At 42.7% G+C, this 26,111-nt stretch overlaps 1 protein-coding gene across 1 annotated transcript; it reads left to right on the top strand.

Moving 5' to 3' along the window:
• Positions 1 to 629: 629 nt before the first annotated feature.
• Positions 630 to 22,400, top strand: STOML3 (stomatin like 3). Its single transcript, XM_075334596.1, has 7 exons — positions 630 to 698; positions 4,789 to 4,892; positions 4,982 to 5,054; positions 8,252 to 8,334; positions 17,736 to 17,939; positions 19,565 to 19,699; positions 21,810 to 22,400. The coding sequence occupies exons 1-7, from the start codon at positions 635 to 637 to the stop codon at positions 21,996 to 21,998; spliced, it is 852 nt and encodes a 283-aa protein (XP_075190711.1). The 5' UTR covers positions 630 to 634; the 3' UTR covers positions 21,999 to 22,400.
• The last annotated feature ends 3,711 nt before the right edge of the window (positions 22,401 to 26,111 follow it).

The following is a 26,111-nucleotide window of genomic DNA, read 5'->3' on the forward strand; positions in this document are numbered from 1 at the left end:
CCAGTCAATGAAATCTCCATAGATGATTCCTGATGGCCACACTACACATCGTTTTCCAGGCATAAGTGTCACAGGGAGTACGGATGGCACAGGGGCTCCTCAGCTGAGCCTAAGGCTGGAGACCCTCTGCTGTCCCTTATCCCGACAGTAGACTTGGAGGTAGTCAGGGTCGAGCCACCAGCGTGTCCTTGTCTCCTGTCGGGCCCTGACGTAATACCCCCGCATCCCCCAACCCAGGGCTGGGCAGGACATGAAGAATAACACCACCCACAAGGCAAAGACAAGGGGAAAAACTGAAACTCACACCGCAAATATCCTCATAGGAGAGAGAAAGAGACACCTGGGGAGATCTATGTCCAGCCCATAGATCTTAATAGCTCATTTACATATAAGAAAAACGTGGATTTCTCTGGAAGAAGACATCGGATTGCCGATATCAAGGTATCATTATATTTAGCTTCCTATGACCTACATGCCCATCAAGACGGCTTCGGAGGGTTGATCCTACAGACAGATTCCCTTTAAGAGGTTACAATAGGTGCTTAAGTCTTGTTTTGTAATCTTGTAATATCTAATACTGCAAAATGCAAATCATTGATCACAATATTTCCCATGTCATCGTAGCAGGAAAACGATGGAAATGAATACAGAGTCTCACACTCCTAAACACAAGAGGGAGGCAAAAGATGAGTTGGTCGGTAAGTTCTCTCCCCTACCTGTTACTTTGATGATATCTACTGTAGGGTTGCCTAAATCTCTTCCCCATCCTCCAATGTTGTATTTCATGTCTAAAGCTGCCTGAACCCAACAAAACTGGGATGTCTCCTGTTGATCCGAAAGAATACCACAAAATTTCCAATCTCTTCCACTGCCATCGAGACTATATAGATATGGCAGCAGTAAACATCTATGGTGTCTGTATTGAGTTTGAATATGAGACTTGAGGTTGGTGATGACTTTGTGCTTGTACAGTTAGGTCCAGAAATATTTGGACAGTGACACAATTTTCGCGAGTTGGGCTCTGCATGCCACCACATTGGATTTGAAATGAAATCTCTACAACAGAATTCAAGTGCAGATTGTAACGTTTAATTTGAAGGTTTGAACAAAAATATCTGATAGAAATTGGAGGAATTGTACACATTTCTTTACAAACACTCCACATTTTAGGAGGTCAAAAGTAATTGGACAAATAAACCAAACCCAAACAAAATATTTTTATTTTCAATATTTTGTTGCGAATCCTTTGGAGGCAATCACTGCCTTAAGTCTGGAACCCATGGACATCACCAAACGCTGGGTTTCCTCCTTCTTAATGCTTTGCCAGGCCTTTACAGCCGCAGCCTTCAGGTCTTGCTTGTTTGTGGGTCTTTCAATATTAAGTCTGGATTTGAGCAAGTGAAATGCATGCTCAATTGGGTTAAGATCTGGTGATTGACTTGGCCATTGCAGAATGTTCCACTTTTTTGCACTCATGAACTCCTGGGTAGCTTTGGCTGTATGCTTGGGGTCATTGTCCATCTGTACTATGAAGCGTCGTCCGATCAACTTTGCGGCATTTGGCTGAATCTGGGCTGAAAGTATATCCCGGTACACTTCAGAATTCATCTGGCTACTCTTGTCTGCTGTTATGTCATCAATAAACACAAGTGACCCAGTGCCATTGAAAGCCATGCATGCCCATGCCATCACGTTGCCTCCACCATGTTTTACAGAGGATGTGGTGTGCCTTGGATCATGTGCCGTTCTCTTTCTTCTCCAAACTTTTTTCTTCCCATCATTCTGGTACAGGTTGATCTTGGTCTCATCTGTCCATAGAATACTTTTCCAGAACTGAGCTGGCTTCATGAGGTGTTTTTCAGCAAATTTAACTCTGGCCTGTCTATTTTTGGAATTGATGAATGGTTTGCATCTAGATGTGAACCCTTTGTATTTACTTTCATGGAGTCTTCTCTTTACTGTTGACTTAGAGACAGATACACCTACTTCACTGAGAGTGTTCTGGACTTCAGTTGATGTTGTGAACGGGTTCTTCTTCACCAAAGAAAGTATGCGGCAATCATCCACCACTGTTGTCATCCGTGGACGCCCAGGCCTTTTTGAGTTCCCAAGCTCACCAGTCAATTCCTTTTTTCTCAGAATGTACCTGACTGTTGATTTTGCTACTCCAAGCATGTCTGCTATCTCTCTGATGGATTTTTTCTTTTTTTTTCAGCCTCAGGATGTTCTGCTTCACCTCAATTGAGAGTTCCTTAGACCGCATGTTGTCTGGTCACAGCAACAGCTTCCAAATGCAAAACCACACACCTGTAATCAACCCCAGACCTTTTAACTACTTCATTGATTACAGGTTAACAAGGGAGACGCCTTCAGAGTTAATTGCAGCCCTTAGAGTCCCTTGTCCAATTACTTTTGGTCCCTTGAAAAAGAGGAGGCTATACAATACAGAGCTATGATTCCTAAACCCTTTCTCCGATTTGGATGTGAAAACTCTCATATTGCAGCTGGGAGTGTGCACTTTCAGCCCATATTATATATATATAATTGTATTTCTGAACATGTTTTTGTAAACAGCTAAAATAACAAAACTTGTGTCACTGTCCAAATATTTCTGGACCTAACTGTACATACTGTACATTCTTCCTATTAAACTATAATGTTCAAATGCTATACATAATGTGGATGTTCTCCTGACGTGTCTGAGCCAAACATTCTTGTGTGGGGGGAATCAGGAGAGAGATCTGTGGAAGAATCATCATTCGGCCAATAGTTATCGGATTTATTTTGGGAGTTTTAGAGTTTTGTAGATATAAAGTGTTTTCTAGACCTGACAATCCCAAGTCCAGACCTACGAGTAGCCATAGATCCAATGCGGAGGCAGGTGAGTGGGGTTCGGGGGTAGTCCGCATTGTTCTTCCTTATCAGCGGAGGAAAACCTGCTGCTTTTGGAATTTATTCTCCTCATGTACATAAATAATTGAGGCCAAACAATCAGAACATCCCAAGAAAAGAACCTGTGTGCTATAAAATGTACCAAAGTAATAATCACCGCTACAATAATTCAGAGATGACAACAAATACATACTCTGTATAAACCCTGCAGAGAAAAAATGTTGTCTTTCTAGAAATTCTTGATGGAAAAAAATGTAAAACATCTTCAGAAGAGAAGGAAGGTTTAAATAAAAATAGCTGCCATTGTTTATAGTGTAGAAATGTGTTCACCGCTCCATGACGAGATACTTCACGTTTTTGAAATTGAAGGCATACAGAACCAGCATGCCTACCACAGCATTTTTCAGCGGCGTGCTATTCCATCCGGTTTGCGTTTAGTTGGACCTTCTTTGAATGAGAAGATGTGTCCAAACGTTTGGTCTGTACTGTATATTTGTGCAGACATTTTTGGTATTTTTGCTCTTGGGTCTCCTCGCACCCTACGATGCGCACATAACAAGCTGGTAGCTCAATGTCATTCTTATTACTGATTCATCAGAAGTCAAGCAAAATTACTAAGAAAATGATTAATACTGATTAGTGCTCAAGGGAATGAGAGTTTGAAGTAGAAACCAAGCAGGTTAAGCAAAATTACACATGATGAGGTGGGGATTGTAAGGAGATTAGAAGCGTTAGTTGTTGTAGCAGTTTTTCAAAAACTACCCTGTTGGCTTCAGTTTACCCTCCCCCTTGAAGTTCTCTTGGCATCTAGCTATGTGATCATTGGAAACCGTCACTTACCTCAGTGGTAATGCAGAAGACAGCTGAGGCAAGTGCCCATGGTCTACCTCTGATGACCACCTTGCCCTCACTTTAGGCACAAGGTAGCACCCTGTTACTGCCATCTCTCTGTTACTAGAGACTTGTGATAGGATCTGGGCCAGAGTCTCTCTTTGCCATCTGAGACTCCTCACAATAAACGTATTCCCTTTCCTTTGATGCTGAAAGGGTTAATGTCAGTTTTGCTTCTGAGTCATTCTGCAGCTAGGCCTCAAGGTGGAAGTAGCTGCTGGAGCACCTGTTGCAGTGAAGCGGTGTAGGCTGCAGTCCTGGTGTCTGACTACAGCCGTGAAGTTGGGCTTTATCCATTTGTCGTTTCCCCGGTCTGTCATACCTTCACTTCATGTTGTATTAGTCCAGCGGTGCGACTAGTGACCCTTACCTGCCAGCTCATTAGCCAGAGTTATTACAGGGGGTCTCAGGATTTCAGGTATACTGCTAGGGTACAGGTGCGGAACCTATATAGAGACTGGCTAGGAGTGCAGGGTGCAGCTGCAGGTGAGTGCAGGAGGTGTCCCATCATCCCTATCACTAGCACCAGGGCCCACCATTGTTAAAGTTTCCCTGGTGTGTCCCATTTTTGTTATGGTAAAACCCCTGTTTGTTGTGTGTCTCACGCTGGACCTTCTTGGGCATATATTGCCTCGTTGGACATATTGATAACCCTAAACTTCATGTATTTGGGCTTATACTGTGATGCACAAATGTGACCTTTATTTTTTTGAGCAGTATATGTAAGACCAATTGTTATAGTACATCTGTAATGGCAGAAAACAGGGTAATTAAAAAAGAACTATATACAGTGGAATAAAATTAAGCTAATACTTATACTTGCTAATTCGAGACAGCCATGGCCTGTTACAGCCTTACTACATTATTAACCCTTTAAATGCAGTAAAACCAATACTTGCAAAATGTATGATTTAATAGCCATGCAGAATTGTATCTTTAGCTAGAGAATACCGCACGCTGTTTCATTTGTTCTTGTGGATTATAGCTTGTGTCTGTATTTTGTAGATGCCATGAAGGGAGATATTGGTGTTTGTGGCTGGATTCTTCTGATAGTCTCTGCCCTGCTGACAGCGGTCACCTTCCCCCTTTCCATTTGGTTCTGTGTTAAGGTAACTCTGGATATTACTGTCGATTCATACTCGGAGCTTTAGCCTCGATTGCGCCCTCCTATTTATTATACTGTATGTAAATCTTCTAGATTATTAAGGAATATGAACGCGCTGTGGTGTTTCGGCTTGGACGGATCATCTCAGGAAAAGCCAAGGGACCGGGTAATGTCTATCTGATATAATGACAGAAGATTTAGTTTACCTCCATGTTTGCATTGGATTTTAAAAACCAATGACAATTATTTTATTCTTTTTACATTTTGTGGCTTTTCCATTGTTCTGTCTGTTGTGGAGTTTTGTGTCAACACTTAGGGGTACTTTGCACATTACGACATCGCAGGTGCGATGTCGGTGGGGTCAAATTGAAAGTGACGCACATCCGGTGTCGCAGGTGATATCATAGTGTGTAAACCCTAGATGATATGATTAATGAGCGCAAAAGCATCGTAATCGTATCATCGGTGTAGCGTCGGCGTAATCCATAATTACGCTGACGCGATGGTCCGATGTTGTTCCTCGCTCCAGCAGCAGCACACATCACTGTGTGTGAAGCCGCAGGAGCGAGGAACATCTACTACCGGCGTCACCGTGGCTCCCGTAGGATATGCGGAAGGGAGAAGGTGGGCAGGATGTTTACATCCCGCTCATCTCCACCCCTCCGCTCCTATTGGCCGCTTGCCGTGTGATGGTGCAGTGACGCCGTACGACCCGCCCCCTTAATAAGGAGGGGCCAGAGCGACATCCCAGGACAGGTGAGGGCATGTGAAGCTGCCGTAGCGATAATGTTCGCTACGGCAGCTATCACAAGGATATCGCAGCTGCGACGGGGTCGGGGACTATCGCGCTCGGCATCGCAGCATCGGCTTGCGATGTCGCAGCGTGCAAAGTACCCCTTAGGCTATGTGCGCACGTTGCGTACTGTCCCTGCAGAAATTTCTGCAGTGATTTGAACAGCACACGTGCGCTTCAAATCACTGCAGAAAGAGTCCATAATGAAAAAAAAAAAAAGCCGATTCCATGCGCTCTGACTGCAGCCCCTCCCATACACAGAGCAGGAGCTGCATGCAGAGCGCAGGAAAGAAGTGACATGTCCCTTCTTAGAACGCGCGCTTTGGGCAGCAGCCGAATCGCTGCGCTCTAATACGCCACGTGCGCACGTCTCCTGCATAATCTTCATAGATTATGCAGGGGACGCAGGACACATGCAGTTATGCTGCAGTGCAGATCGCAGCGTAACTGCATGCAAATACGCAACGTGCGCACGTAGCCTTTCTGTGCAATAATCCTATCATACTAAGTCCCCATGTTGCCCAAACAGCGGATTTTCTTCAGCATATTCCCTTGTTGAAACTTCACTGCATTTTACAGTGCTTGGGATTTTAAAAACTCATATCCATATGCTGCAAAATGTATCTGCACCATAAATGACAGAAATTGCAGGTTTGAGGTCCCCAACATGTCACTTTATGCTTCTTATGTAGGTGAGTGGATTTCATGCAACTCCCTTAGCTCCTTTTTCACAGTGATATTTTCGTGGTAAATACCGCCATGGCATCTCTGTTTTTGGAGGTCCACTGTGGAGATGCTACATGGAGAAGTAGTCTAATGCGGGCGTCACACGAGACGATCTATCATGCGATCGCACGAGCGATCGCACCCACCCCCGTCGTTTGTGTGTCACGGGCAATTAGTTGCCCGTGGCGCACAAAGTCGTTAAACCCCCATCACAAGCACTTACCTGCTGAGTGATGTCGCTGTTGGCGGCGAACATCCACTTCCTGAAGGGGGTGGGACGTTCGGCGTCACAGCGACAGGCCAATAGAAGTGGAGGGGCAGAGATGAGCGGGACGTAAACATCCCTCCCACTTACGACGTGACCCCGCCGACATATCGCATGATATATCGTCTCGTGTGATGCCCGCATTAGTCCAGATCTGCATTCCCAGTTCTCCTGATTGTTACTGGGAACAATAGGCAAGACTAATATCTTAGCTGACCTATACAATACATTAAGAGTGATGGTGGGCATACATGCAAGATATATTGACTGAAACCCAGAGGGTTCAGCAAGCAGGTCAACAACACAGGGGATGTCAGTGTGTCAGGACACAGGAGAGGGCACAAATGGGGAGTATCTGAATGTCTAGTCTGAGTTTGTGAAAATTGTTAGTTTGGGGTCTGAAATTAGGTCTGCGGTGTCTGATCCAGGCTACATATTTTTTAGATAGTTTGATCTGGGGGGTTATAGATGAGGGATCAGATTTCAGATAGAACCTAGTTTAGGACCTGTAAACAGGAGATGCATGGGGTTTGTACACATTGTGGTTTAGCGTCTTTATTTTTAAGTGTCCATGTATTTAATAATAGGTTTTTGGGAGGTCTGGTGTGCTCTTTTAGTTTTCGAGGTCTGGTGCGCTCTTTTAGTTTCAGAGGTCTTGTACGCTATTTTAGTTTAAGAGGTCTGGTACGTGGTTTTAGTTTAGGAGGTCTGATGTGCTCTTATAGTTTAAGAGGTCTTATGTGCTCTTTTAATTTCGGAGGTCTTGTACGACGCTCTTTTAGTTTAAGAGGTCTGGTGTGCTCTTTTAGGTTAGGAGGTCTTGTACGCTCTTTTAGTTTAGGAAGTCTTGTGTGCTCTTTTAGTTTAGGAGGTCTGGTACGCTCTTTTAATTTAGGAGATTTGGAATCCTGTTTTAGTTTTGGAGTACTGGTATGCTCATTTAGTTTAGGAGGTCTGTTATGCTCTTTTAGTTTAGGAGGTCTGTTATGCTCTTTTAGTTTAGGAGGTCTGTTATGCTCTTTTAGTTTAGGAGGTCCGGTGTGCTCTTTTAGTTTAGGAGGTTTGGTATCCTGTTTTAGTTTCGGAGTACTGGTGTGCTCATTTAGTTTCGGAGTACTGGTGTGCTCATTTAGTTTGAGTACTGGTGTGCTCATTTAGTTTAGGTCTGGGAGAACATGCACAATATGTGGGTCAGAATTTGTTTAGGTGGTCTGGTATGAGGCCTGTGTGCTTTCAGCGACTCTGTTGTGTGGTCCATATTAATTTAGGGGTGGGAGGAAGCGGGTACAAGTACTGCTTATCATTCAAGTGCAATATTTTGCGGACATGTCAATATCGGCCATAAAGCATTGCACCATGAACTTTACGTTCTCCCCTTTGGTATCTCCTGGATGTATTCCTAAATAGTCAGAAAATATAACTATAGCGCTATGAAACTATGTGGTATTGCTGAGTTGACAGGCAGGGAGAAGCAGGTTAACCCAGGCCATTAGCCCTGGAGGTGACGCATGTTTTCCTGTTCGCCTTTTTTGTAGAATAAATGTCCAGAATGTGCTAACACTCCTTTTTTTGTACACAGGGCTGATGTTCATTATTCCCTGCACAGATACCTTTATTAAAGTGGATCTCCGGGTTATATCATTCGCAATCCCTCCACAAGAGGTAGGTCCGGAGAAGGCCCTGTGCTGCTCCTGCTCAGCCCAGCAGGACACAGAATACCTGCTCCCGTGGGTCAGGGCCACATATAGGAGACTCAGGGCCCACACGTAATATCTGTACATCACAGAGCACCCTCCTTATAACAAACGAGGCACAGTAATAACTTTAAATTAGTGGTAAAAAGTTATACCAATCTCCCGGATCCCATCCGAAAATGCAATAAACATAATAATATGAGCAAATGCCTCCAATTAGAAATGTAGTATAGTTCTCCTGATATAGCCATATCTGTTTCCTCATGTGCAGGGCATTGAGGCTTAGGTATCCATGGTTATAACCATAAGTCACTATATGAGTGGACGTAACCATGGATACCTAAGATGCAATGCCCTGCACATGAGGTAAGAGACATGGTTATATCAGGAAATTATACATTTCTAATTGGAGGTATTTATTAATATAATCATTATTACACGTACTACATATTGGGATAGGATCTTGGAGATGGGAGTAACTCTTTAATGTATTCTGCAACATTTAAGAATCAAACAGAGAGAAATAATGAGAAATATGTCATCCCAGACAGACTCAGGGCTCTGGGAGGCCGGATCATCACTTCCAGGACTCCTTGTTTTCCTTTACAATGAAGATATAGAAGCAGCCAAGTTTAACTTGACAAATAAAGCAGCATCTTAATAATCTGCAGAACGTTATCTCAGTTAAGATGATTAAGATCGTTTAATTTCACTCAAACCATTTACTGATGTCAGGTTAGATGTCAAATTACAGTTTCTTGCACTATATATCTCCATCCTGTGTTATCTGTGGAAAGGCAAAGGTGGCTACACCTGTAGTTCTTAATAACATTGGCTGTGTGTTTGGGGTCATAATTTATAGCAAATCAGCTGCCTCCCTGATGATATTGCATGATAGCTATGTATGTGCCTGTATTTAAGGCATTGAGGGCATAAAAATATTGGCAACATTGAGGACCTAGACACCGTGGCATAATTAGAGTCCGATCAGCCCAAGTGCAAAATTTGGACCTGCCTCCCCTGCATGTTGGTCATATGTATGGGCCCTAGTAGAGTTCTAAATTCTATAGAGACATAAGTATTGACCCATCCCCTTTATTATGTAGTAATGTCCCCCATCCTGTACTAATGTCCCCCATCCTGGGTTCCCTCTTGGTAAATATGTCCCCCATCTTGGTATATATGTTCCCCATACTTGTATATAAATCCCCATCTTTAGCGCCTTCATAGTAAATATGCTCCACATCCTAGTATATACACTGTGTGCAGAATTGTTAGGCAAGTTGTATTTTAGAGGATTTTTTTATTATTGATCAACAACTATGTTCTCAATCAACCCAAAAGACTCATAAATATCAAAGCTTAATATTTTTGGAAGTTGGAGTGGGGTTTTGTTAGATTTGGCTATCTTAGGAGGATATCTGTTTGTGCAGGTAACTATTACTGTGCAGAATTATTAGGCAACTTAATAAAAACCAAATATATTCCCATAAATAAAAACCAAATATATTCCCATCTCACTTGTTTATTTTAGCCAGGTAAACCAATATAACTGGACACAATTTAGAAATAAACATTTCTGGCAAAACCCCAAAAAATTAGTGACCAATCTAGCCATCTTTCTTTATGAGGACACTGAACAGTCTACCATCCATAGATTCTGTCAGTTGCTTGATCTGTTTACGATCAACATTGCATGTAGCAGCCACCACAGCCTGCCAGACACTGTTCCGAGAGGTGTACTGTTTTCCCTCCCTGTAGATCTTACATTTTATGAGGGACCACAGGTTCTCTATGGGGTTCAGATCAGGAGAACAAGGGGGCCATGTCATTATTTTTTCATCTTTTAGACCTTTACTGGCCAGCCATGCTGTGGAGTAGTTGGATGCATGTGATGGAGCATTGTCCTGCATGAAAATCATTTCTTGAATGATACCGACTCCTTCCTGTACCACTGCTTGAAGAAGTTGTCTTCCAGAAACTGGCAGCTGGTCTGGGAGTTGAGCTTCTCTCCACCCTCAACCCGAAAACGTCCCACAAGTTCATCTTTGATGATACCAGCCCATAGCAGTACCCCACCTTCACCTTACTGGAATCTGGCTCGGAGTGGAGCTCTCTGCCCTTTACTGATCCAGCCTCTGGCCCATCCATCTGGCCCATCAAGATTCACTCTCATTTCATCAGTCCATAAAACCTTTGAAAAATCAGTCTTAAGATATTTCTTGGCCCAGTCTTGATGTTCTATCTTATGTTTCTTCTTCAAAGGGGGTTGTTTTTCAGCCTTCCTTACGTTGGCCATGTCCCTGAGTATGGCACACCTTGTGCTTTTTGATACTCCAGTAACGTTGCAACTCTGAAATATGGCCAAACTGGTGACAAATGGCATCTTGGCAGCTTCATGCTTGATTTTCCTCAATTCATGGGCAGTTAATTTTGCGCCTTTTTTGTCCAACACGCTTCTTGCGACCCTGTTGGCTATTTGCCATGAAATGCTTAACTGTTTGGTGATCACGATTCAAAAGTTTGGAAATTTCGAGACTGCTGCATCCCTCTGCAAGACATCTCACAATTTTGGACTTTTCAGAGCCCGTCAAATCTCTCTTCTGACCCATTTTGCCAAAGGAAAAGAAGTTGCCTAATTATTAAGCACACCTTATATAGGGTGTTGATGTCATTACACCACACCCCTCCTCATTACAGAGATGCACATCACCTGATTTACTTAATTGTTAGTTGGCTCTCAAACCTATACAGCTTGGAGTAGGACAACATATATAAAAATTATCATGTCATCAAAATGCTCATTTGCCTAATAATTCTGCACATAGTGTACTGTATGTCTCCCATCCTTGGCCCCTTCCTCCTAAATATGTCCCCATCCTGGGTCCCTTGCTGTTACATATATTCCCTGTTCTGCCTGTAATGCATAAATAAAATTCTACTCACCTCACAACACACGGCCTCCTCTTCTGTAGCCAGCACAGAGAACGGGAACTGACTTTGGTGTGCCTTCTTGCAGCTCATAACGGCGCTGCCATGCAACGCCAATGTCTATCAAGCTGACGTCCCTGGTGGCCTCTGTTTGGCTGGCTGGCAGCATGTATTGCGGTGCAGAGATCCGATGGGTCTCTGCGCTGCAATGCATTATAGCTGGATGTGCGTCCTCAGTGCACCGGCCTAGTCACGGTCATGACCTCTATGACCGCGATCATTACACTCCTGCATAGACCATAGATGCAGTTGTTGGAACAAGAAAATAAATGCAGCAGATGAAAGATACATCATAGTTACTTCAGAAGAAGATGTCCAGCAGTGCTAACAACTCCAAACTGGCAGGAACTAGTGCGACCCAGCAACACCCATCTACTCTTCAGAGACGTCTGGCCAGAAGTGGCTTTCATGGTGGAAATGGGCCAAAAACATATTTTTGATAAGGAAACAAGACCAAGTGGCTCAGTTATTCAAAAAAACATTGGAACTGGGGTGCAGAATATAGGCTGCAGGTGCTCTGTACTAATGAGTGAAATGTTTTGCTATAAGAGAAGGTAGTTTGTTCACTGATGAGATGGAGAGCCATATAATAGTGAAGCAAAGACTACATTTCAACAAATGGGGATTGGGATTTGGTCAGGATTAATGGTGTCCTCAGTACTAAGAAATACAGGCAGATACTTATCCATCATGTAATAACATCAGGGTGGCTTCAAATGTATTTTTCAACAAGATAACAACCCGAAATATACAGCTTGAATTGATGATATGGCCCCCACAGAGCCCTGATCTAGCCATCATCAACGATGGATTGCACAAGTGACAACCACAGAAGATCTGCGGCTAGTTCTCCAAGGTGTTTGGAACAACTTCCCGCCGAGTTGCTTCATAACTGTGTAAGTTTCTAGAAGAATTTATGCTTTTTCAAAGGCAAAGCGCGGTCGCACCAAATATTGATTTGATTTAGATTTCTCTTTTGTTTTGTTTAGTTTGCATTTTGTTAATTGTTAAAAAAACACACAATTTACACTTCTATTTTTCAAAGCATTCTTACATTGCGGAAGTGTCTCCACACATGCCTAAAACTTTTGCACAATACTGTAAATTTGTGTGGTTTTTCAACAAAGATCCTCTTTTGAAATTAATATTTATCTGTGACCAGGTCAGGTTACATAATGGTCGTGGCCTAATCATGGGACAAGAGAACGTTTTTGAGAGTTTTTGCCATTTTGTGTAGAATAATCTGTATAAGAATATAATCCAAAGAAAGGAAAAAAAGTAGAGTTCCAATAAAATAATTAGTTTTATTCTAAAGCCATTAAAATATCATCCTGGCAGGAGAATAAAACAAGATGTTGATGAAGTTTCCGCCTTTTGGTCTTAGTCGTAATATAGTATGAGTTACGACTAAGACCAAAAGGTTGAAACTTGTTAACATTTTATTTTACTCTATATGTTACGACTAAAGGGGGCTTTACACGCAGTGACATCGCTAAGCGGCCGCCCAATAGAAGCGGAGGGGTGGAGATGAGCGGCCTTAACATCCCGCCCACCTCCTTCCTTCCTCATTACCGGCGGCCGCAGGTAAGCTGTAGTTCGTTGCTCCTGAGGTGTCACACGTAGCGATGTGTGCTGCCTCGGGAACGACGAACAACCTGCGTCCTCAAATAAAAATATTTTAGTGTTAGGACTGCCCCAGGAGATTTGCCGTGACGTTGGCGGGGTGGCTCGAAAAATTGCAATTTTTTGCCAAAAATCTCATTTTTTCAATAGTACAGCTTGGAATGTTGGTACTGTGCACACTTTGCAATACATAATATTTTTGAGTGGAGGTTGTTTTTATGCTGTTTTTTCTTGTTATATAGGGTCCCAGTTGGTTCTCATCTTGCAGTGCACCTCATGTTTATTTTTCCATCTGTCCTGATTTTTGGCGGTTGGTGGCTGTTCACACTTGCCATCCAACCCCGTCCACTGGCTATTTATTCTAAGCAGCATGTGCTCGGGCCTGTCCCGCCCACAACCATGAATCAGTCATGGAGACGGTGACTGAAAAGCACAAGGTACGTGCTGTGCAGTCCTAATTTTGCATATGTGAGGCCACATGGCACACTTTAAATAAAAATATTTTAGTGTTAGGACTGCCCCAGGAGATTTGCCGTGACGTTGGCGGGGTGGCTCGAAAAATTGAAATTTTTTGCCAAAAATCTCATTTTTTCAATAGTACAGCTTGGAATGTTGGTACTGTGCACACTTTGCAATACATAATATTTTTGAGTGGAGGTTGTTTTTATGCTGTTTTTTCTTGTTATATAGGGTCCCAGTTGGTTCTCATCTTGCAGTGCACCTCATGTTTATTTTTCCATCTGTCCTGATTTTTGGCGGTTGGTGGCTGTTCACACTTGCCATCCAACCCCGTCCACTGGCTATTTATTCTAAGCAGCATGTGCTCGGGCCTGTCCCGCCCACAACCATGAATCAGTCATGGAGACGGTGACTGAAAAGCACAAGGTACGTGCTGTGCAGTCCTAATTTTGCATATGTGAGGCCACATGGCACACTTTAAATAAAAATATTTTAGTGTTAGGACTGCCCCAGGAGATTTGCCGTGACGTTGGCGGGGTGGCTCGAAAAATTGAAATTTTTTGCCAAAAATCTCATTTTTTCAATAGTACAGCTTGGAATGTTGGTACTGTGCACACTTTGCAATACATAATATTTTTGAGTGGAGGTTGTTTTTCAGCAAGCAACGATTTTTTGAAATGGAACGACTTGTCAACGATGGATGATTTGGTGAGTATTTTCCATTGTTAACGGCCGTTCGTTGGTGTCACACGCAACGACATCTTTAACGATGCCGGATGTGCGTCACGGAATCCGTGACCCCAGCAATATATCGTTAGATACGTCGTTGCATGTAACAGGGCCTTAAGACCAAGAAGGTCCAAACGCTGGGATGATATTTTAATGGATTTAAAATAAAACAAATTGTTTTATTAGAACCTACAGTTTTTTTTTTCTTTGTATGGATTACCTTGCCTATATCAGTTGATAGGCTTGCTTGATATGTGGCGCCCCTGAGGGCTCACTCACCACAGGGTACTGCACCTCATTTAAGGTGCAGTACTTATCCTGGATCCAGAGCAGGACAGTACCGGTTCCACACATACACAAACTCATACTCACAACCAGGTTGCCCTCCCCAATGGGGACCGGGCTAGGGTCGGGTTTTAAGGCAGTCACCAAACATGGTGGGCAGCCACCCACTAGTGACAGGGACCCGGGGGAGGAGCAGCCACCATGTGTAGTGAGGAGCAACACAACATTTAGAGAGTTCTCCAGCAAGAGAGGAAGGGAGCAGATGGGTTTACCAGTAGCTCTGGTGGGACGCAGGAATCAATACGTCGCTGAGGGAAGAGCTTAATTGCTCCCTCGGGACCGGCGCAGCTCAGGATGCAGAGCCCTAGGGTGAAACAGACTCCAAGTTGGGTCACCAGACTCTGCAGGACGGAAGGATTGTCGGTCCCTCTGGCCACCACAGTTCCTCTAGCACAGTGCTAGATAGGGTCCGGAGCCGAGATCTAGGTCAAGCCCCATCGCGGACCCGCGGCACCTGCATACGGGATGAGAGTAAACACTTTTAAAGAACCGGGGTCCCCAAGTTGCTTCAGGCCACAGCGATCCATATCTAAAGGCGCAAGCAGGAAGGGCCCACCGACCACTGTACAGATCCGACCTCCAACGGATCCGGGGTCGATTAAGGCCCATCACGGTGGTGACCAGTATCTTCCGGGCAATCTAAGGAACTGTGCGTAAAACACCTGGACCCGCAGTGACTGTGTCCTCCTCTCTTTGTCGGCGCTGTCACCCCGTACTTCGCCTCCAATGGCCATAACACCCCTCATCATCCTCCCTGGGGCCCGCTCCACCTGCGGGGAGCAGAACCATCTCTGCTGCTATAATCAACCACTCCGGAGGACAGTGACAGCAGCGGCAAATTTCCTGGCCGCGTACCACAGGTGGCGTCACGAGACAACTCCACAACTACCCCCATCATCCCATCCACCATCCTCCATCCCATGCCCTTTTATTGTATGCCTCGGGGCCACGAAGACGGGCAGGGCCACCCGTGACATCCCCAGACTCGACATCACCGGCCCGGTGACGATTAACAAGTTAACCCCTTGCCCCATGGGTGCTACAGATACCCTGTGCTATATGCAGTGATGAGGGAACTAAACTGATGAGCTAAAATAAATATATATGTATATTTTATGCTAATAAGAATATAATATTGTTCTTTTTTAATCTTCATAGTTTTTAGTGCTCATGAAATATTAGTGTTTATGGACTTTAAGGTTGAGCTTAATTTTGTTACATCTGTGTTGTGTTCTATTTATTTGCTCTGTCAGATTAGCAAAAAAGACATATAAGTAGATGATGGACACCAAAGTGCACTGACCAGATCCCAAAGAATTATAAGGAATCTGTACTGTTTTGCCAGAAAAACTCTAGTTGCATGTGGTGCGGTTTATTGTTTGTGACGGAATCTGGAAAGGAGGCTCCAGTGATGATGATACCCAGCCTTAGGACTCATTCACAGATCAGTATTTCATCAGTATTTGTTGCCAAAACCAGGAGTGTCTCCAAAACACAGAACAGGGGTCAATCCTTCAATTATACTTTTCCTCTGTAAGTTTCACTCCTGGTTTTGGCAAACTGATTAAAAAATACTGACCAAATACAGTTGAAACAAGATGTTTCCCTATCTATAAAGACACATCTGCATGTTTTTCTCACTATCTGACATGAAATCAGAATAAATCTTTCCCGTTTTGGGTCAATTAGGAACCAAACCTAATTATATTTGCCAAATGCCAGAATAATGTGAGAGAGAATGTTTTAAGGCATTTTTCTAACTTTCTGCAAAGTCAAACGTTTACATACATTTCATTAGTATTTGGTACCATTGCCCTTACACTATATGACTTGGGTCAAACATTTTGGATCTCCTTCCACAAGCTTTTCACGATATTTGGTAGGAATTTGGGTCCATTCCTCCTGACAGAACTGGTGTAACTTAGCCATGTCTGTAGGTCGCTTTGCTCGCACCGGCCTTTTCAACTTTCCCCATAAATTTTCAAAAGTAAAGATGGCCACTCCAAACACATTGACTTTGTTATCCTTAAGCCACTTTGTAACCAGTTTGGTAGTATGCTGTGGGTCATTTTCCATTTGGAAGACCCATTTCTGTCCAAGATTTAAGTTCCTGGCTGATGTCTTCAGATGTTGCTTCGGTATTATCACATAATCTTTTTTCCTCATGATGCCATCTATTTTGTGAAGTGCACCAGTCCCTCCTGCAGCAAAACAACCCCACAACATGATGCTGCCACCCTGGTGTTTCACAGTTGGGATGGTGTTCTTAGGCTCAAAGCTTCTTCCTTTTTTATCCAAATGTAACGATGGTCATTATGGCCAATTTTCGTCAGACCACAGGACATGTCTCCAAAAATTAAGGTCTTTGTTTCCTTTTGTGCATTTGCAAACATTAATCTGTTTTTTTTTATGTTTCTTTTGGAATAATAACTTCTTCCTGACAGAGTGGTCTTTCAGCCCATATTGATACAGTACTCGCTTCACTGTGGATAATGACACAATCATACCAGCTTCCGCCAGCATCTTCACAAGGTCTTTTGCTTTTGTTCTTGGGTTGATATACACATGTCTGACCAAAGCGTGTTCATCTCTGGTACACAGAACCCATCTCCTCCCTGAGTGGTATGATGGCTGGACATTCCCATCTTGTTTGTACTTCTATATAATTGTTTGTACAGATGAATGAGGCACCTTCAGGTATCTGGAAATTGCACCAGAATGATGAACCAGACTTGTGCAAGTCCACAATTCTCTTCCTTAGATCTTGCCAATTTCTTTTGACTTTGACTGCCATGATGCTACCAAAAGAAGCAGTGTGTTTCAGGTGTGCATTAAAATACATCCACAGGTGTGTCTGTAATTAACTCAGATGTTGCCAATAAACCTATTAGGATCGTCCAAAGACATGACATCATCATATGGGCTGTCTCGTACTGTTTAAAGTCATAGTGCTCTTAGTGTATGTAAACTTTTGACTTTGCAGAAAGTAATAAGAATGCCTAAAACATTCTGTCTCATTATTCTCGTATTTGGCAAATATAAATAATTTTGGTTCCTAATTGACCTAAAACTGGAAAGATTTTTTTCTGATTTCATCTCAGATATTGAGGAAAACAGGCGGATGTGTCTTTTTAGATAGTGTATGTAAACTTCTGGTTTCAACTGTACTAATGTGTGATTAAGCCCTTATTGTGAGTTAATCTGTATATTTTTTTTTTTTAGATCCTTACTAAGGATTCAGTGACGACCACAGTGGATGGAGTTGTGTACTACAAGATTCAGAATGCTATTAAGTCTGTGGCAAATGTCAACAATGTTCACCTGGCCACTGCACAGCTGGCACAGACAACGCTGAGGAACATCTTGGGAACACAAACTCTTTCCAGCATCTTGTCAAACCGTGAGGAGATTGCCCACAACATTCAAGTATGTCCTGACTTAGATTTTTTTCTGTGATCCACAGTTCTCCCACCAGTTCTGCCCATCCTATCGGTAATAAAAATAGCTGTGAGTTAGGTAGCACTGTGCTTACAGAAAGCTTTAATGGGGTTGTCCGAAGGCAAAAGTAAATTTCATTCTAAATCCCTATTTATTTGAAGCTATTTTCTAATATACTTATATTAAAAATTTCTTAACGTTTTGTCTAACTATCCTAACTGCTATTCTATTTATCTTTCTACTTCCTTTCTTATGACGCTTCGTTTCAGAATCCAGTGCATGCTGGGATACTCAAACTAAGTGTCATCAGGGGGCAGAGATTGTGGCAGTGACTGCAGTCTCTGTCCCCTCCCTGAAGCTAAGAGTCATCATGATGCTCAGTTCAGGGGCTTCTCTGTCCTTGTTTTATCCCTGCCTGCTCTGACCCTGCTGTGTCCATCCCTGCTCTGTCTCTGCTGTGCTCCTGCTCTATCCCTTTTTCCGCAGTGCATTGTAAAATCTACACAGTACACAGCACCTGCTCTGTTGTGGCTCAGATCATTAATCAGCCGGTAACCGAGAGGTGTCTATACCCGGCATGCAGCAGATTAGTGCTGCCCCTGCTGGTGACGTCACTCTTTTCCTTAATGCCGGGTATAGACACCGCTCTGTTGCTGGCCGATTACTAATCTGAGCTGACACCAACTGCACTAGTTTATGAATGTTGTGCAAAATTAAAATGCTCTTTATTTTTGTCTTTAATCTGTTTTGCTACTTTTCAGACCAAAAAAATTTAATTTTCCAGTAAAATGTTGCAAAATTTGCACACAAAAAAGTTGGTGTGCATAAAATCCCTATAGGGGGTTACATTTTTGCACCTAAATGTTACCACTTTGTAAAAAGTTGAAATTGACGAATCAGCTGAAAACATCTGGAAACCTCCCCCCAATCATGAGCATAAAATAAAAATAGGAGAACATAGAGTATGTAACATAGACTTTAAAAAGAGGGTAAATGAAATCAGGAGGTGAAAAATGCGATAATGAATTGGGACCTAATTGTTTCTCATCTGATCGAGCTCAGGTGAAGAAGAGGGTTTACGTCTATGGGGCGGTCAGACATCTGGCTGATTCCATGAACATTAATGAATGACAATATATAGGGTTTCTAAATATCTTGCAAATATATTAGTTGGACTCTTGCAAATATAACAAAAACTTTATAGTTTTAAGTGCTGATCTATACAACTTCTACTCCCATACCTGACAATGATAGAGGCCTTGGGCATTTATTGCCCTTTAATCCGGGCTGCATTTATGTATGGGCAGAGAAGGCTTGTTCTTATAAGCAGCATTAGTTGGAGTAATTCTATCTTAATGCCTAATATGTATCTTATTAGCAAAGAAAGATCACCTGTCTTGTGATCAGGATGAATATTGGGACACCCAAAGGACCTTTAGGCTAAGCAAAATCTGTACACCCATCAGCCCAAAGTATAAGAAAAACTTTGATAGAAATGATTTAATTGGTCATAATTGGGGTTTATGGTCAATTTCTCCTAGCCTGGGCCAATGTGGTCGTTCCTGATTACATCTGCAGAGTGATGATATTGTTTTGTGCTTCGTGTTTCTTAGTCAATACTGGATAATGCTACACATCAATGGGGAGTGAAAGTGGAGCGTGTGGAGATGAGGGACGTGCGCCTTCCTGTGCAGATGCAAAGAGCCATGGCGGCCGAGGCAGAAGCTGTACGAGAGGCCAGAGCCAAGGTATGTGTCATACTATACAAGATGTGAACAACATACATACAGAAAGGCCTGGAAAAAAATCTCAAGAAATGACACTTTAAGGTAATACACCATAGATGGCTGTCAGTGGAACAAAGCTTTGGAGGAGAAATTACTCAGCCAAAAACTTGTGCTCTCTGTGAGAAAGCAGCTGACATGTTGGCCTGCGGCTTATCTCAAGGAGGGCAATGCGGCCAGCAATCAGATATTGGACATGCACGATAAACATCTTCCCAACCATTGGCTGGCGTCCCTGAAGGAGGGCACAGACACCAGGCCGTACGGACACTGCGCTCCTTCGCTAAGGAGTCTCAATTTAGGGTTGTGACTTTGGGTGGGGAGGTGGCACTTATTAGTTTCTTCAAGCTGCTGCTGATCCTTGTTGTAGACTAAACAGTAACCCACGCAACACCAGAGTTCACTTGGCAACCAAACTTGTTCAGTTTATTCTTCACACTGTTATGACAGACATGGCCTCACTCCTTCTGATTCTATTGTTTCTGTGGTACTCTTTCTTGACCTTTCCCCCGCTATCTTAGAATTCTTCCTCAAGCTGCTGGGTTTGTGTCTCTGTTCCGCCTCCTCCTCACACATTTGTCCACTTTTGGGCTCGACTGCTCTCTAGTCACATGACTCTCTAAGCCCGCTGGGCTGAGCCATAGGCTCCGGATATTCTGAGGTTACCTCTGGGTTCCCTGACTGGTCCTTATACCCTGGCCACATCTTCACTTACTCAAACCCTATCCAGAACAGGCACCCCACGAGGCCCGCACTAGTAGCCCAAACCTCTTGCCACCTTATCCTTTACTTCAACTTAACATCAGCGCATAAGCTCAGTCATCAAATTGGCAACTGCTGCATTTTAGGTCATCTCCATGAATCTTATTTGCTCACGCTACATGTAAGAACACTTCCATTATTAGTGCATGAATCTTCTTGACTTGAGTAGATAAATTTAAATATCATTATATAAACATAATATTCAGAAATGTTGCAATTTTCACAATGTCCATTCAGGACTTATGCTTCCTTGTCTGTACAAAAAACTTTTCAAAAGTATCATTATCATCACAGCTCACCTTCTCTCTCTTCCTTCACAGTAACCTTTGCTGAAATTTGAGCATGCCCAGCTTATACTGGTATTACTGACAGACATATGCAGACGAGGGCCCCTCTGCAGAGACATTATATGGGTCCTTTGCAGTCCAGTAGCTCATCATAATGCACAATTCCACCTGTTTTGTAGTTGGTAATGGGCCCCTTACCTCTTGGGCCCTTGTGCGGCTGCGTAGGTTGCACCATTGATATGTCTGTCCCTGACTGGCATACAAAAATAGAGTCTAACTCAGTCTATTGTGACTTATGTCCATGGGAAGAACAGGAAATGGGAGTCTAATATTAGTCTTTGTAGCCAATGAGAAAAGTGCAAGATTATTTTTAAATATAGTGGTTTACGAAACATAAAAAAGGATAACAAATAAAAAATACATTCCACATAAAGAATTAAACTGCCATTTTCTGATGACACATTTCCTTTAAAAAAAGTGGCCAGTTTTTGCTCTTATTATATTCATGACACTCCCGAGGTCTTTACGAATGGGGCATTGTGGAGAAGTTCCTCAGGGGCGTGTCTTTAGGCTGCTTTTCATAACTACCCTGTGGCCACCATCCCCTTGGTGAAAAACATAAAAATTTGCACTAAATCAGGCTCATACCTTGGCAGCCATATGTCAGATTTCTAAAAAAAAAACCCAAACAACCCCCTCCCCCAAAACAGAATAGAGAGAATATTCAGAGGTCAGAGGAGCAGCAGGAATAAACTAAGTGCAAAAACATGACACTTTTTACTTGATGGCAGGTCCTCTTTATAAAAAAAAATTAACGCAGTGCAGAAAAAGTCAATAAAACTTGAAAATTCCTTAGAGGTTTGCATTTCAAGGAACTTGGATATTTATCAAATAAGTCATCAATCTCGTTTTGAAAACCCTAATATGGTTTACATGACTGCTGGAGGGTGATGACTGAAAGATAAAAACCAATAACGTTCTTTGGTGTCTGATACAAACTAACACTCATGTATCTACCATTCTAGATTGTGGCAGCAGAAGGGGAGATGAACGCCTCTCGAGCCCTGAAAGAAGCCTCCATTGTGATATGTGAATCCCCGGCAGCCCTGCAGCTGCGTTACCTGCAGACCCTGAACACCATTGCAACAGAGAACAATTCCACCATTATCTTCCCCATCCCCATCGACCTACTTCAGAGCGTTATTAAGAAATGATCTTCTGCGGTGGCTCCAGAGATACTTTAGATGTGGATATGATGTAATATTTTATGGAATATACTGTACATAAAGGTTCCCTCTGAAGAGCTGGGTATACATATTCATGCAGGCACATAGTCTATGTAAATAATGCTATATGTACAAATGGGTGGGGCTTATGGAAGAACACATGCTCACAAAAATGAAGAACTCTACGGTCGGGTGCGGACTCTTTTACCTATATACTGGTTTTCATTTATGACCCTCTCTATGGTTTAGCTCCGTTATTTGGCAAGGGAAAGCTTTCAGAAATCTAACAATTACTTCAACCTGAGCTTAAATGTGAGGTCCAACTATGTCACAATATAATAACATTTGTATTTCTCCAATGATTGTAAAATAAATTAAATAAAATTTGTCATAAGGGTTGATGAAAATCTCTTACTTCTTCTTTGTAGACCTGTACGCGTTCATTCTCCTTTGCATGTGTCCACTACTTTTTTAGCCTTCCATACATAGTCGTAAAGCATAAGAACCAAGAAGAGAACGAGTAAATTATACCAAATCCATATTTTATTAAACATTAAAAATGCACACGAAAACGGTTATTTAAAAAAATTCCAAAAATACAAAAAACTGGACACAAGTCAAATGTCTAGCAGACAAAAATGCAAAAGTAGCTCATTGCCATTGTGGCACAAATCGAGGTGTAAAGTTCTTCCAAGGAAAGTTGTCTATAAATTTATTTTTTACAAAAATCTTAAAATTCACTATACCATTATTTGTACAAAATATATTGGCCCCAAAAATATCAAGAGGTATATTATATTATAAGCATTTGTACTGATGGCTAATTTAATCAGGACAAATGTCCCTCCCTTAATCCATCACCAGGCAGATAAATTAATTCATCCACTATTTCACTACATAAATAATTCAATTATATCAACATTAAATATCTTCAGGAGGCGCCTCCTGAAGAAAGATATATTAGAAACGTACGTCGGGGCAGCAGGGGTGCTCATATCGCTGTGCTTACTAGTAAGTATTTGTGCTTTTCTAATGCTAATTTATGCACTTGAGGTTATCGCTGTTTATCACCAATATTGAGATATTTAATGTTGATATAATTGAATTATTTATGTAGTGAAATAGTGGATGAATTAATTTATCTGCCTGGTGATGGCTAAGGGAGGGACGTTTGTCCTGATTAAATTAGCCATCAGTACAAATGCCTATAATATAATATATCTTGTGATATTTTTGGGGCCAATATATTTGGTACAAATAATGGTATAGTGAATTTAAATATTTTTGTAAAAAATACATTTTTAGACAACATTCTTTGGAAGAACTTTATACCTCTATTTGTGCCATAATGGCGATGAGCTACTTCTGCATTTTTGTCTGTTAGACATTTTGACTTGTGTCCAATTTGTTGTATTTTTGAAATTTTTTCAATAAACTTTTTCGTGTGTATTATTAATGTTTAATAAAATATGGATTTGGTATAATATACTCGTTCTCTTCTTGGTTCTTATGTCATGTTGAGTTATGTACCCTTTTAAAAATTAAAAGTGGGAAAAAGCTTTTTCTACTGTATATAGTCATAAAGCAATAGCGGTCTATCATTGAGCAATACCGCTCACCGGACCCCTGAGCATAGAAAGAGCAGGTCAGTCAGTGCCGGTGTGCGGTTACAGGAGCTGCTCAGTGTGCACAGAGCGGTGACTGAGCACAACGGCCGCGCCTCTACGACTGAAAGCTGGGGGAATAAAGTTCATTTCGTCACGTTAGCCCGGTCTCCAGTGCTGCTAACTGTGCACAGAGCGGTGACTGAGCACAACGGCCGCACCTCTATGACTGAAAGTCGGTGAAAAAAAGTTAACTTCCTCCCATTATCCTGGCCTTCAATGCGGCAGCAACGCGGCTTTAGAGCACTATTAACCTGTAGATTAACGCAATATCTGCAGGTTTTTTTTTTAACCTGATCGGTTCTCTTTCAATTAATAAAATACAAGGTAGGACTCATTCAAATGGACCACTCTTCATCAGTGTGCTGGATCATTTTTTCATCCTCTTTTGGCTCATGTGCCATATTTACCATCAGTGTGAAATGCAAAAAAAAAATTATGAATTACCAAAAAATCCAAACAAACAGACAGCTCTCTGATGACACACACAAATGCCATCAGTGTGCTGTCAATTTTTTCACATTTCACAGACCTTTGATCCCTGACCCCCCGCTGACATGTGAACTGCCCCATGGACTACAATAGGAGCTTGTTGTATTAGGGAAATCAAGGATAGCGCACATAGATCAAAAGTAGACCTCTAAATGAGGCTTCAGTCAATCTGCTCAGCTTGCTAATATTTTGCCTGTATATTTGTTAATTAATGCACCATTCCAGCATTTTTTTTCACAGTTGTAGTGGTGCTTTAAACATAAGTCCCCTTTTATATACTCCCCTTCTGGCGGCCTCACCGTGTCCCCCAGGGACATTTTTTGCCCGTAACTTCTGATTAGCTGAAAGTCAGACGTTACTTCGCAAGATCTCAATGGAAAACGAGGGGGAGTCAGAACGAGAATGATCTTCGCCAATGTGCTCCATGAAACACCGGACCTGCCAGCAGATCACAAAGAGAAGACCAATGGGAGCAACAGCAGGGGTGTAAGAATCATGTTTGCAGAGTCCATGACCGAGCTTGGGGGTAAAGAGGCTCGCTGACCCCAACACATCCAGCTGAAATGCATTGTGGCACAGAGACTTGTAGGGCCCCTGCACCGCAATACATGTCGCCAGTTACACAGAAGCTGGCAGCTGACACCGGTGTGTCAGGCATTGAGGTTGCATTGCAGTAATGTCATGCGTCGCCATAGCAGGTAGGCAAATGTCAGCTGTTGGTGACCGGATCGGCCACAGAGTAGGATGATGCGCAATGTGGGAAGGAAGGTGAGTAGAATGTTTGTTTTTTTACTTTAATGTGTTAGAGGAAGACCCAAGAATATATATATAACAGGAAGGGGCCCAGGAAGGAGACATATATACCAGGATAGAGGACATGTATATCTCCATGAACAGGTAGGTGCAAAATACTGATGAAACAACCACTCTCAATCTACCAGTTTATGGAGAGAGTGATTGCCCAGTATAAGAATTGCACACAGATGAAGCTTGTAATAGAGCGTGAGTCACACATGTGAGGCACAGTGCTTAGCCAAGAGCCTATTACATGCCTCTATTATTTGATTAGGTGGGCAGCACGGCATCCTCTCAGTGCACCAGAGAGGTATAGGCCCCCAAGTTACAAGGTCACCATTGATGGGCCTGGCTGCACCCTATAAAAAAATTGCAGAAAATTAATATGAGGTATTGGTTTATATTTTGACCAAAATATGCAAGATTGCAATCCAACATCAAGGGTCCCCATGTCTTACACAACAGTAAATATGTCCCCCATCCAGGAATGTATGTCCCCCATCCTAGGCCCTATCCTGGTATATATGTCCCCTATTCTGGGGCCTTCATGGTAAATGTGTTCCTTCTAAACATAGCAATAAGGCAATGATGTTTACCAGCCAGGTCATAGAAACTAATGCACAAACATGATGCAGCTGACCTCCTTAATAAAGGAGGTAACACAGGTGAAAAATACTAATGGAACACAATCACTCTCAACCTGTGGTTATCATAAAACAATCTGCCCTTTGTTCATCCTCCCTGGGTCCAAGATGGAGTCTCTGACAGTGCTCCTGGTGTCTGGTATTGGCTCAGTGGCTCTGAGAGGTAAGTTTCATCTACAATGACAGAGCCGCTGAGCTCATTTATTGGCTGCTGCACTCAAGACCGCCATCAGTGCATAGCATTACAACCATTACTGATGTATGAGGCCCGGTGAAGAGGGGGGTCTGACCCGGGCCCCCTTCTTCACCTGGCCCAAGTCACAACCGCAGCAGAGGGGGTGGGCCGTGTTGCTTCGGCTACTACACATGGCTAATTTGCATGCGAAGCGCTTCAGGTGCGTAGTATGCAAATTAACTAAGTGGTGGAGCCAGGGGCGGTGGGGCAGGGTGCGTAATCCCATGGCCCAGCATGCAGCAGCATGATGAGTTCATCACTCTGCGACCTC

This window comes from Anomaloglossus baeobatrachus, chromosome 2, assembly GCF_048569485.1.
Source record: "Anomaloglossus baeobatrachus isolate aAnoBae1 chromosome 2, aAnoBae1.hap1, whole genome shotgun sequence".
Taxonomy (NCBI): domain Eukaryota; kingdom Metazoa; phylum Chordata; class Amphibia; order Anura; family Aromobatidae; genus Anomaloglossus; species Anomaloglossus baeobatrachus.

Bases quoted from the DNA above. Each gene is read 5' to 3' on its own strand.
- STOML3 (XM_075334596.1), top strand. From the start codon at position 635: ATGGAAATGAATACAGAGTCTCACACTCCTAAACACAAGAGGGAGGCA. The intron at 699-4,788 runs GTAAGTTCTCTC...TGTATTTTGTAG, and splicing joins GGCAAAAGATGAGTTGGTCG to ATGCCATGAAGGGAGATATT. The intron at 17,940-19,564 runs GTATGTCCTGAC...CGTGTTTCTTAG, and splicing joins AGATTGCCCACAACATTCAA to TCAATACTGGATAATGCTAC.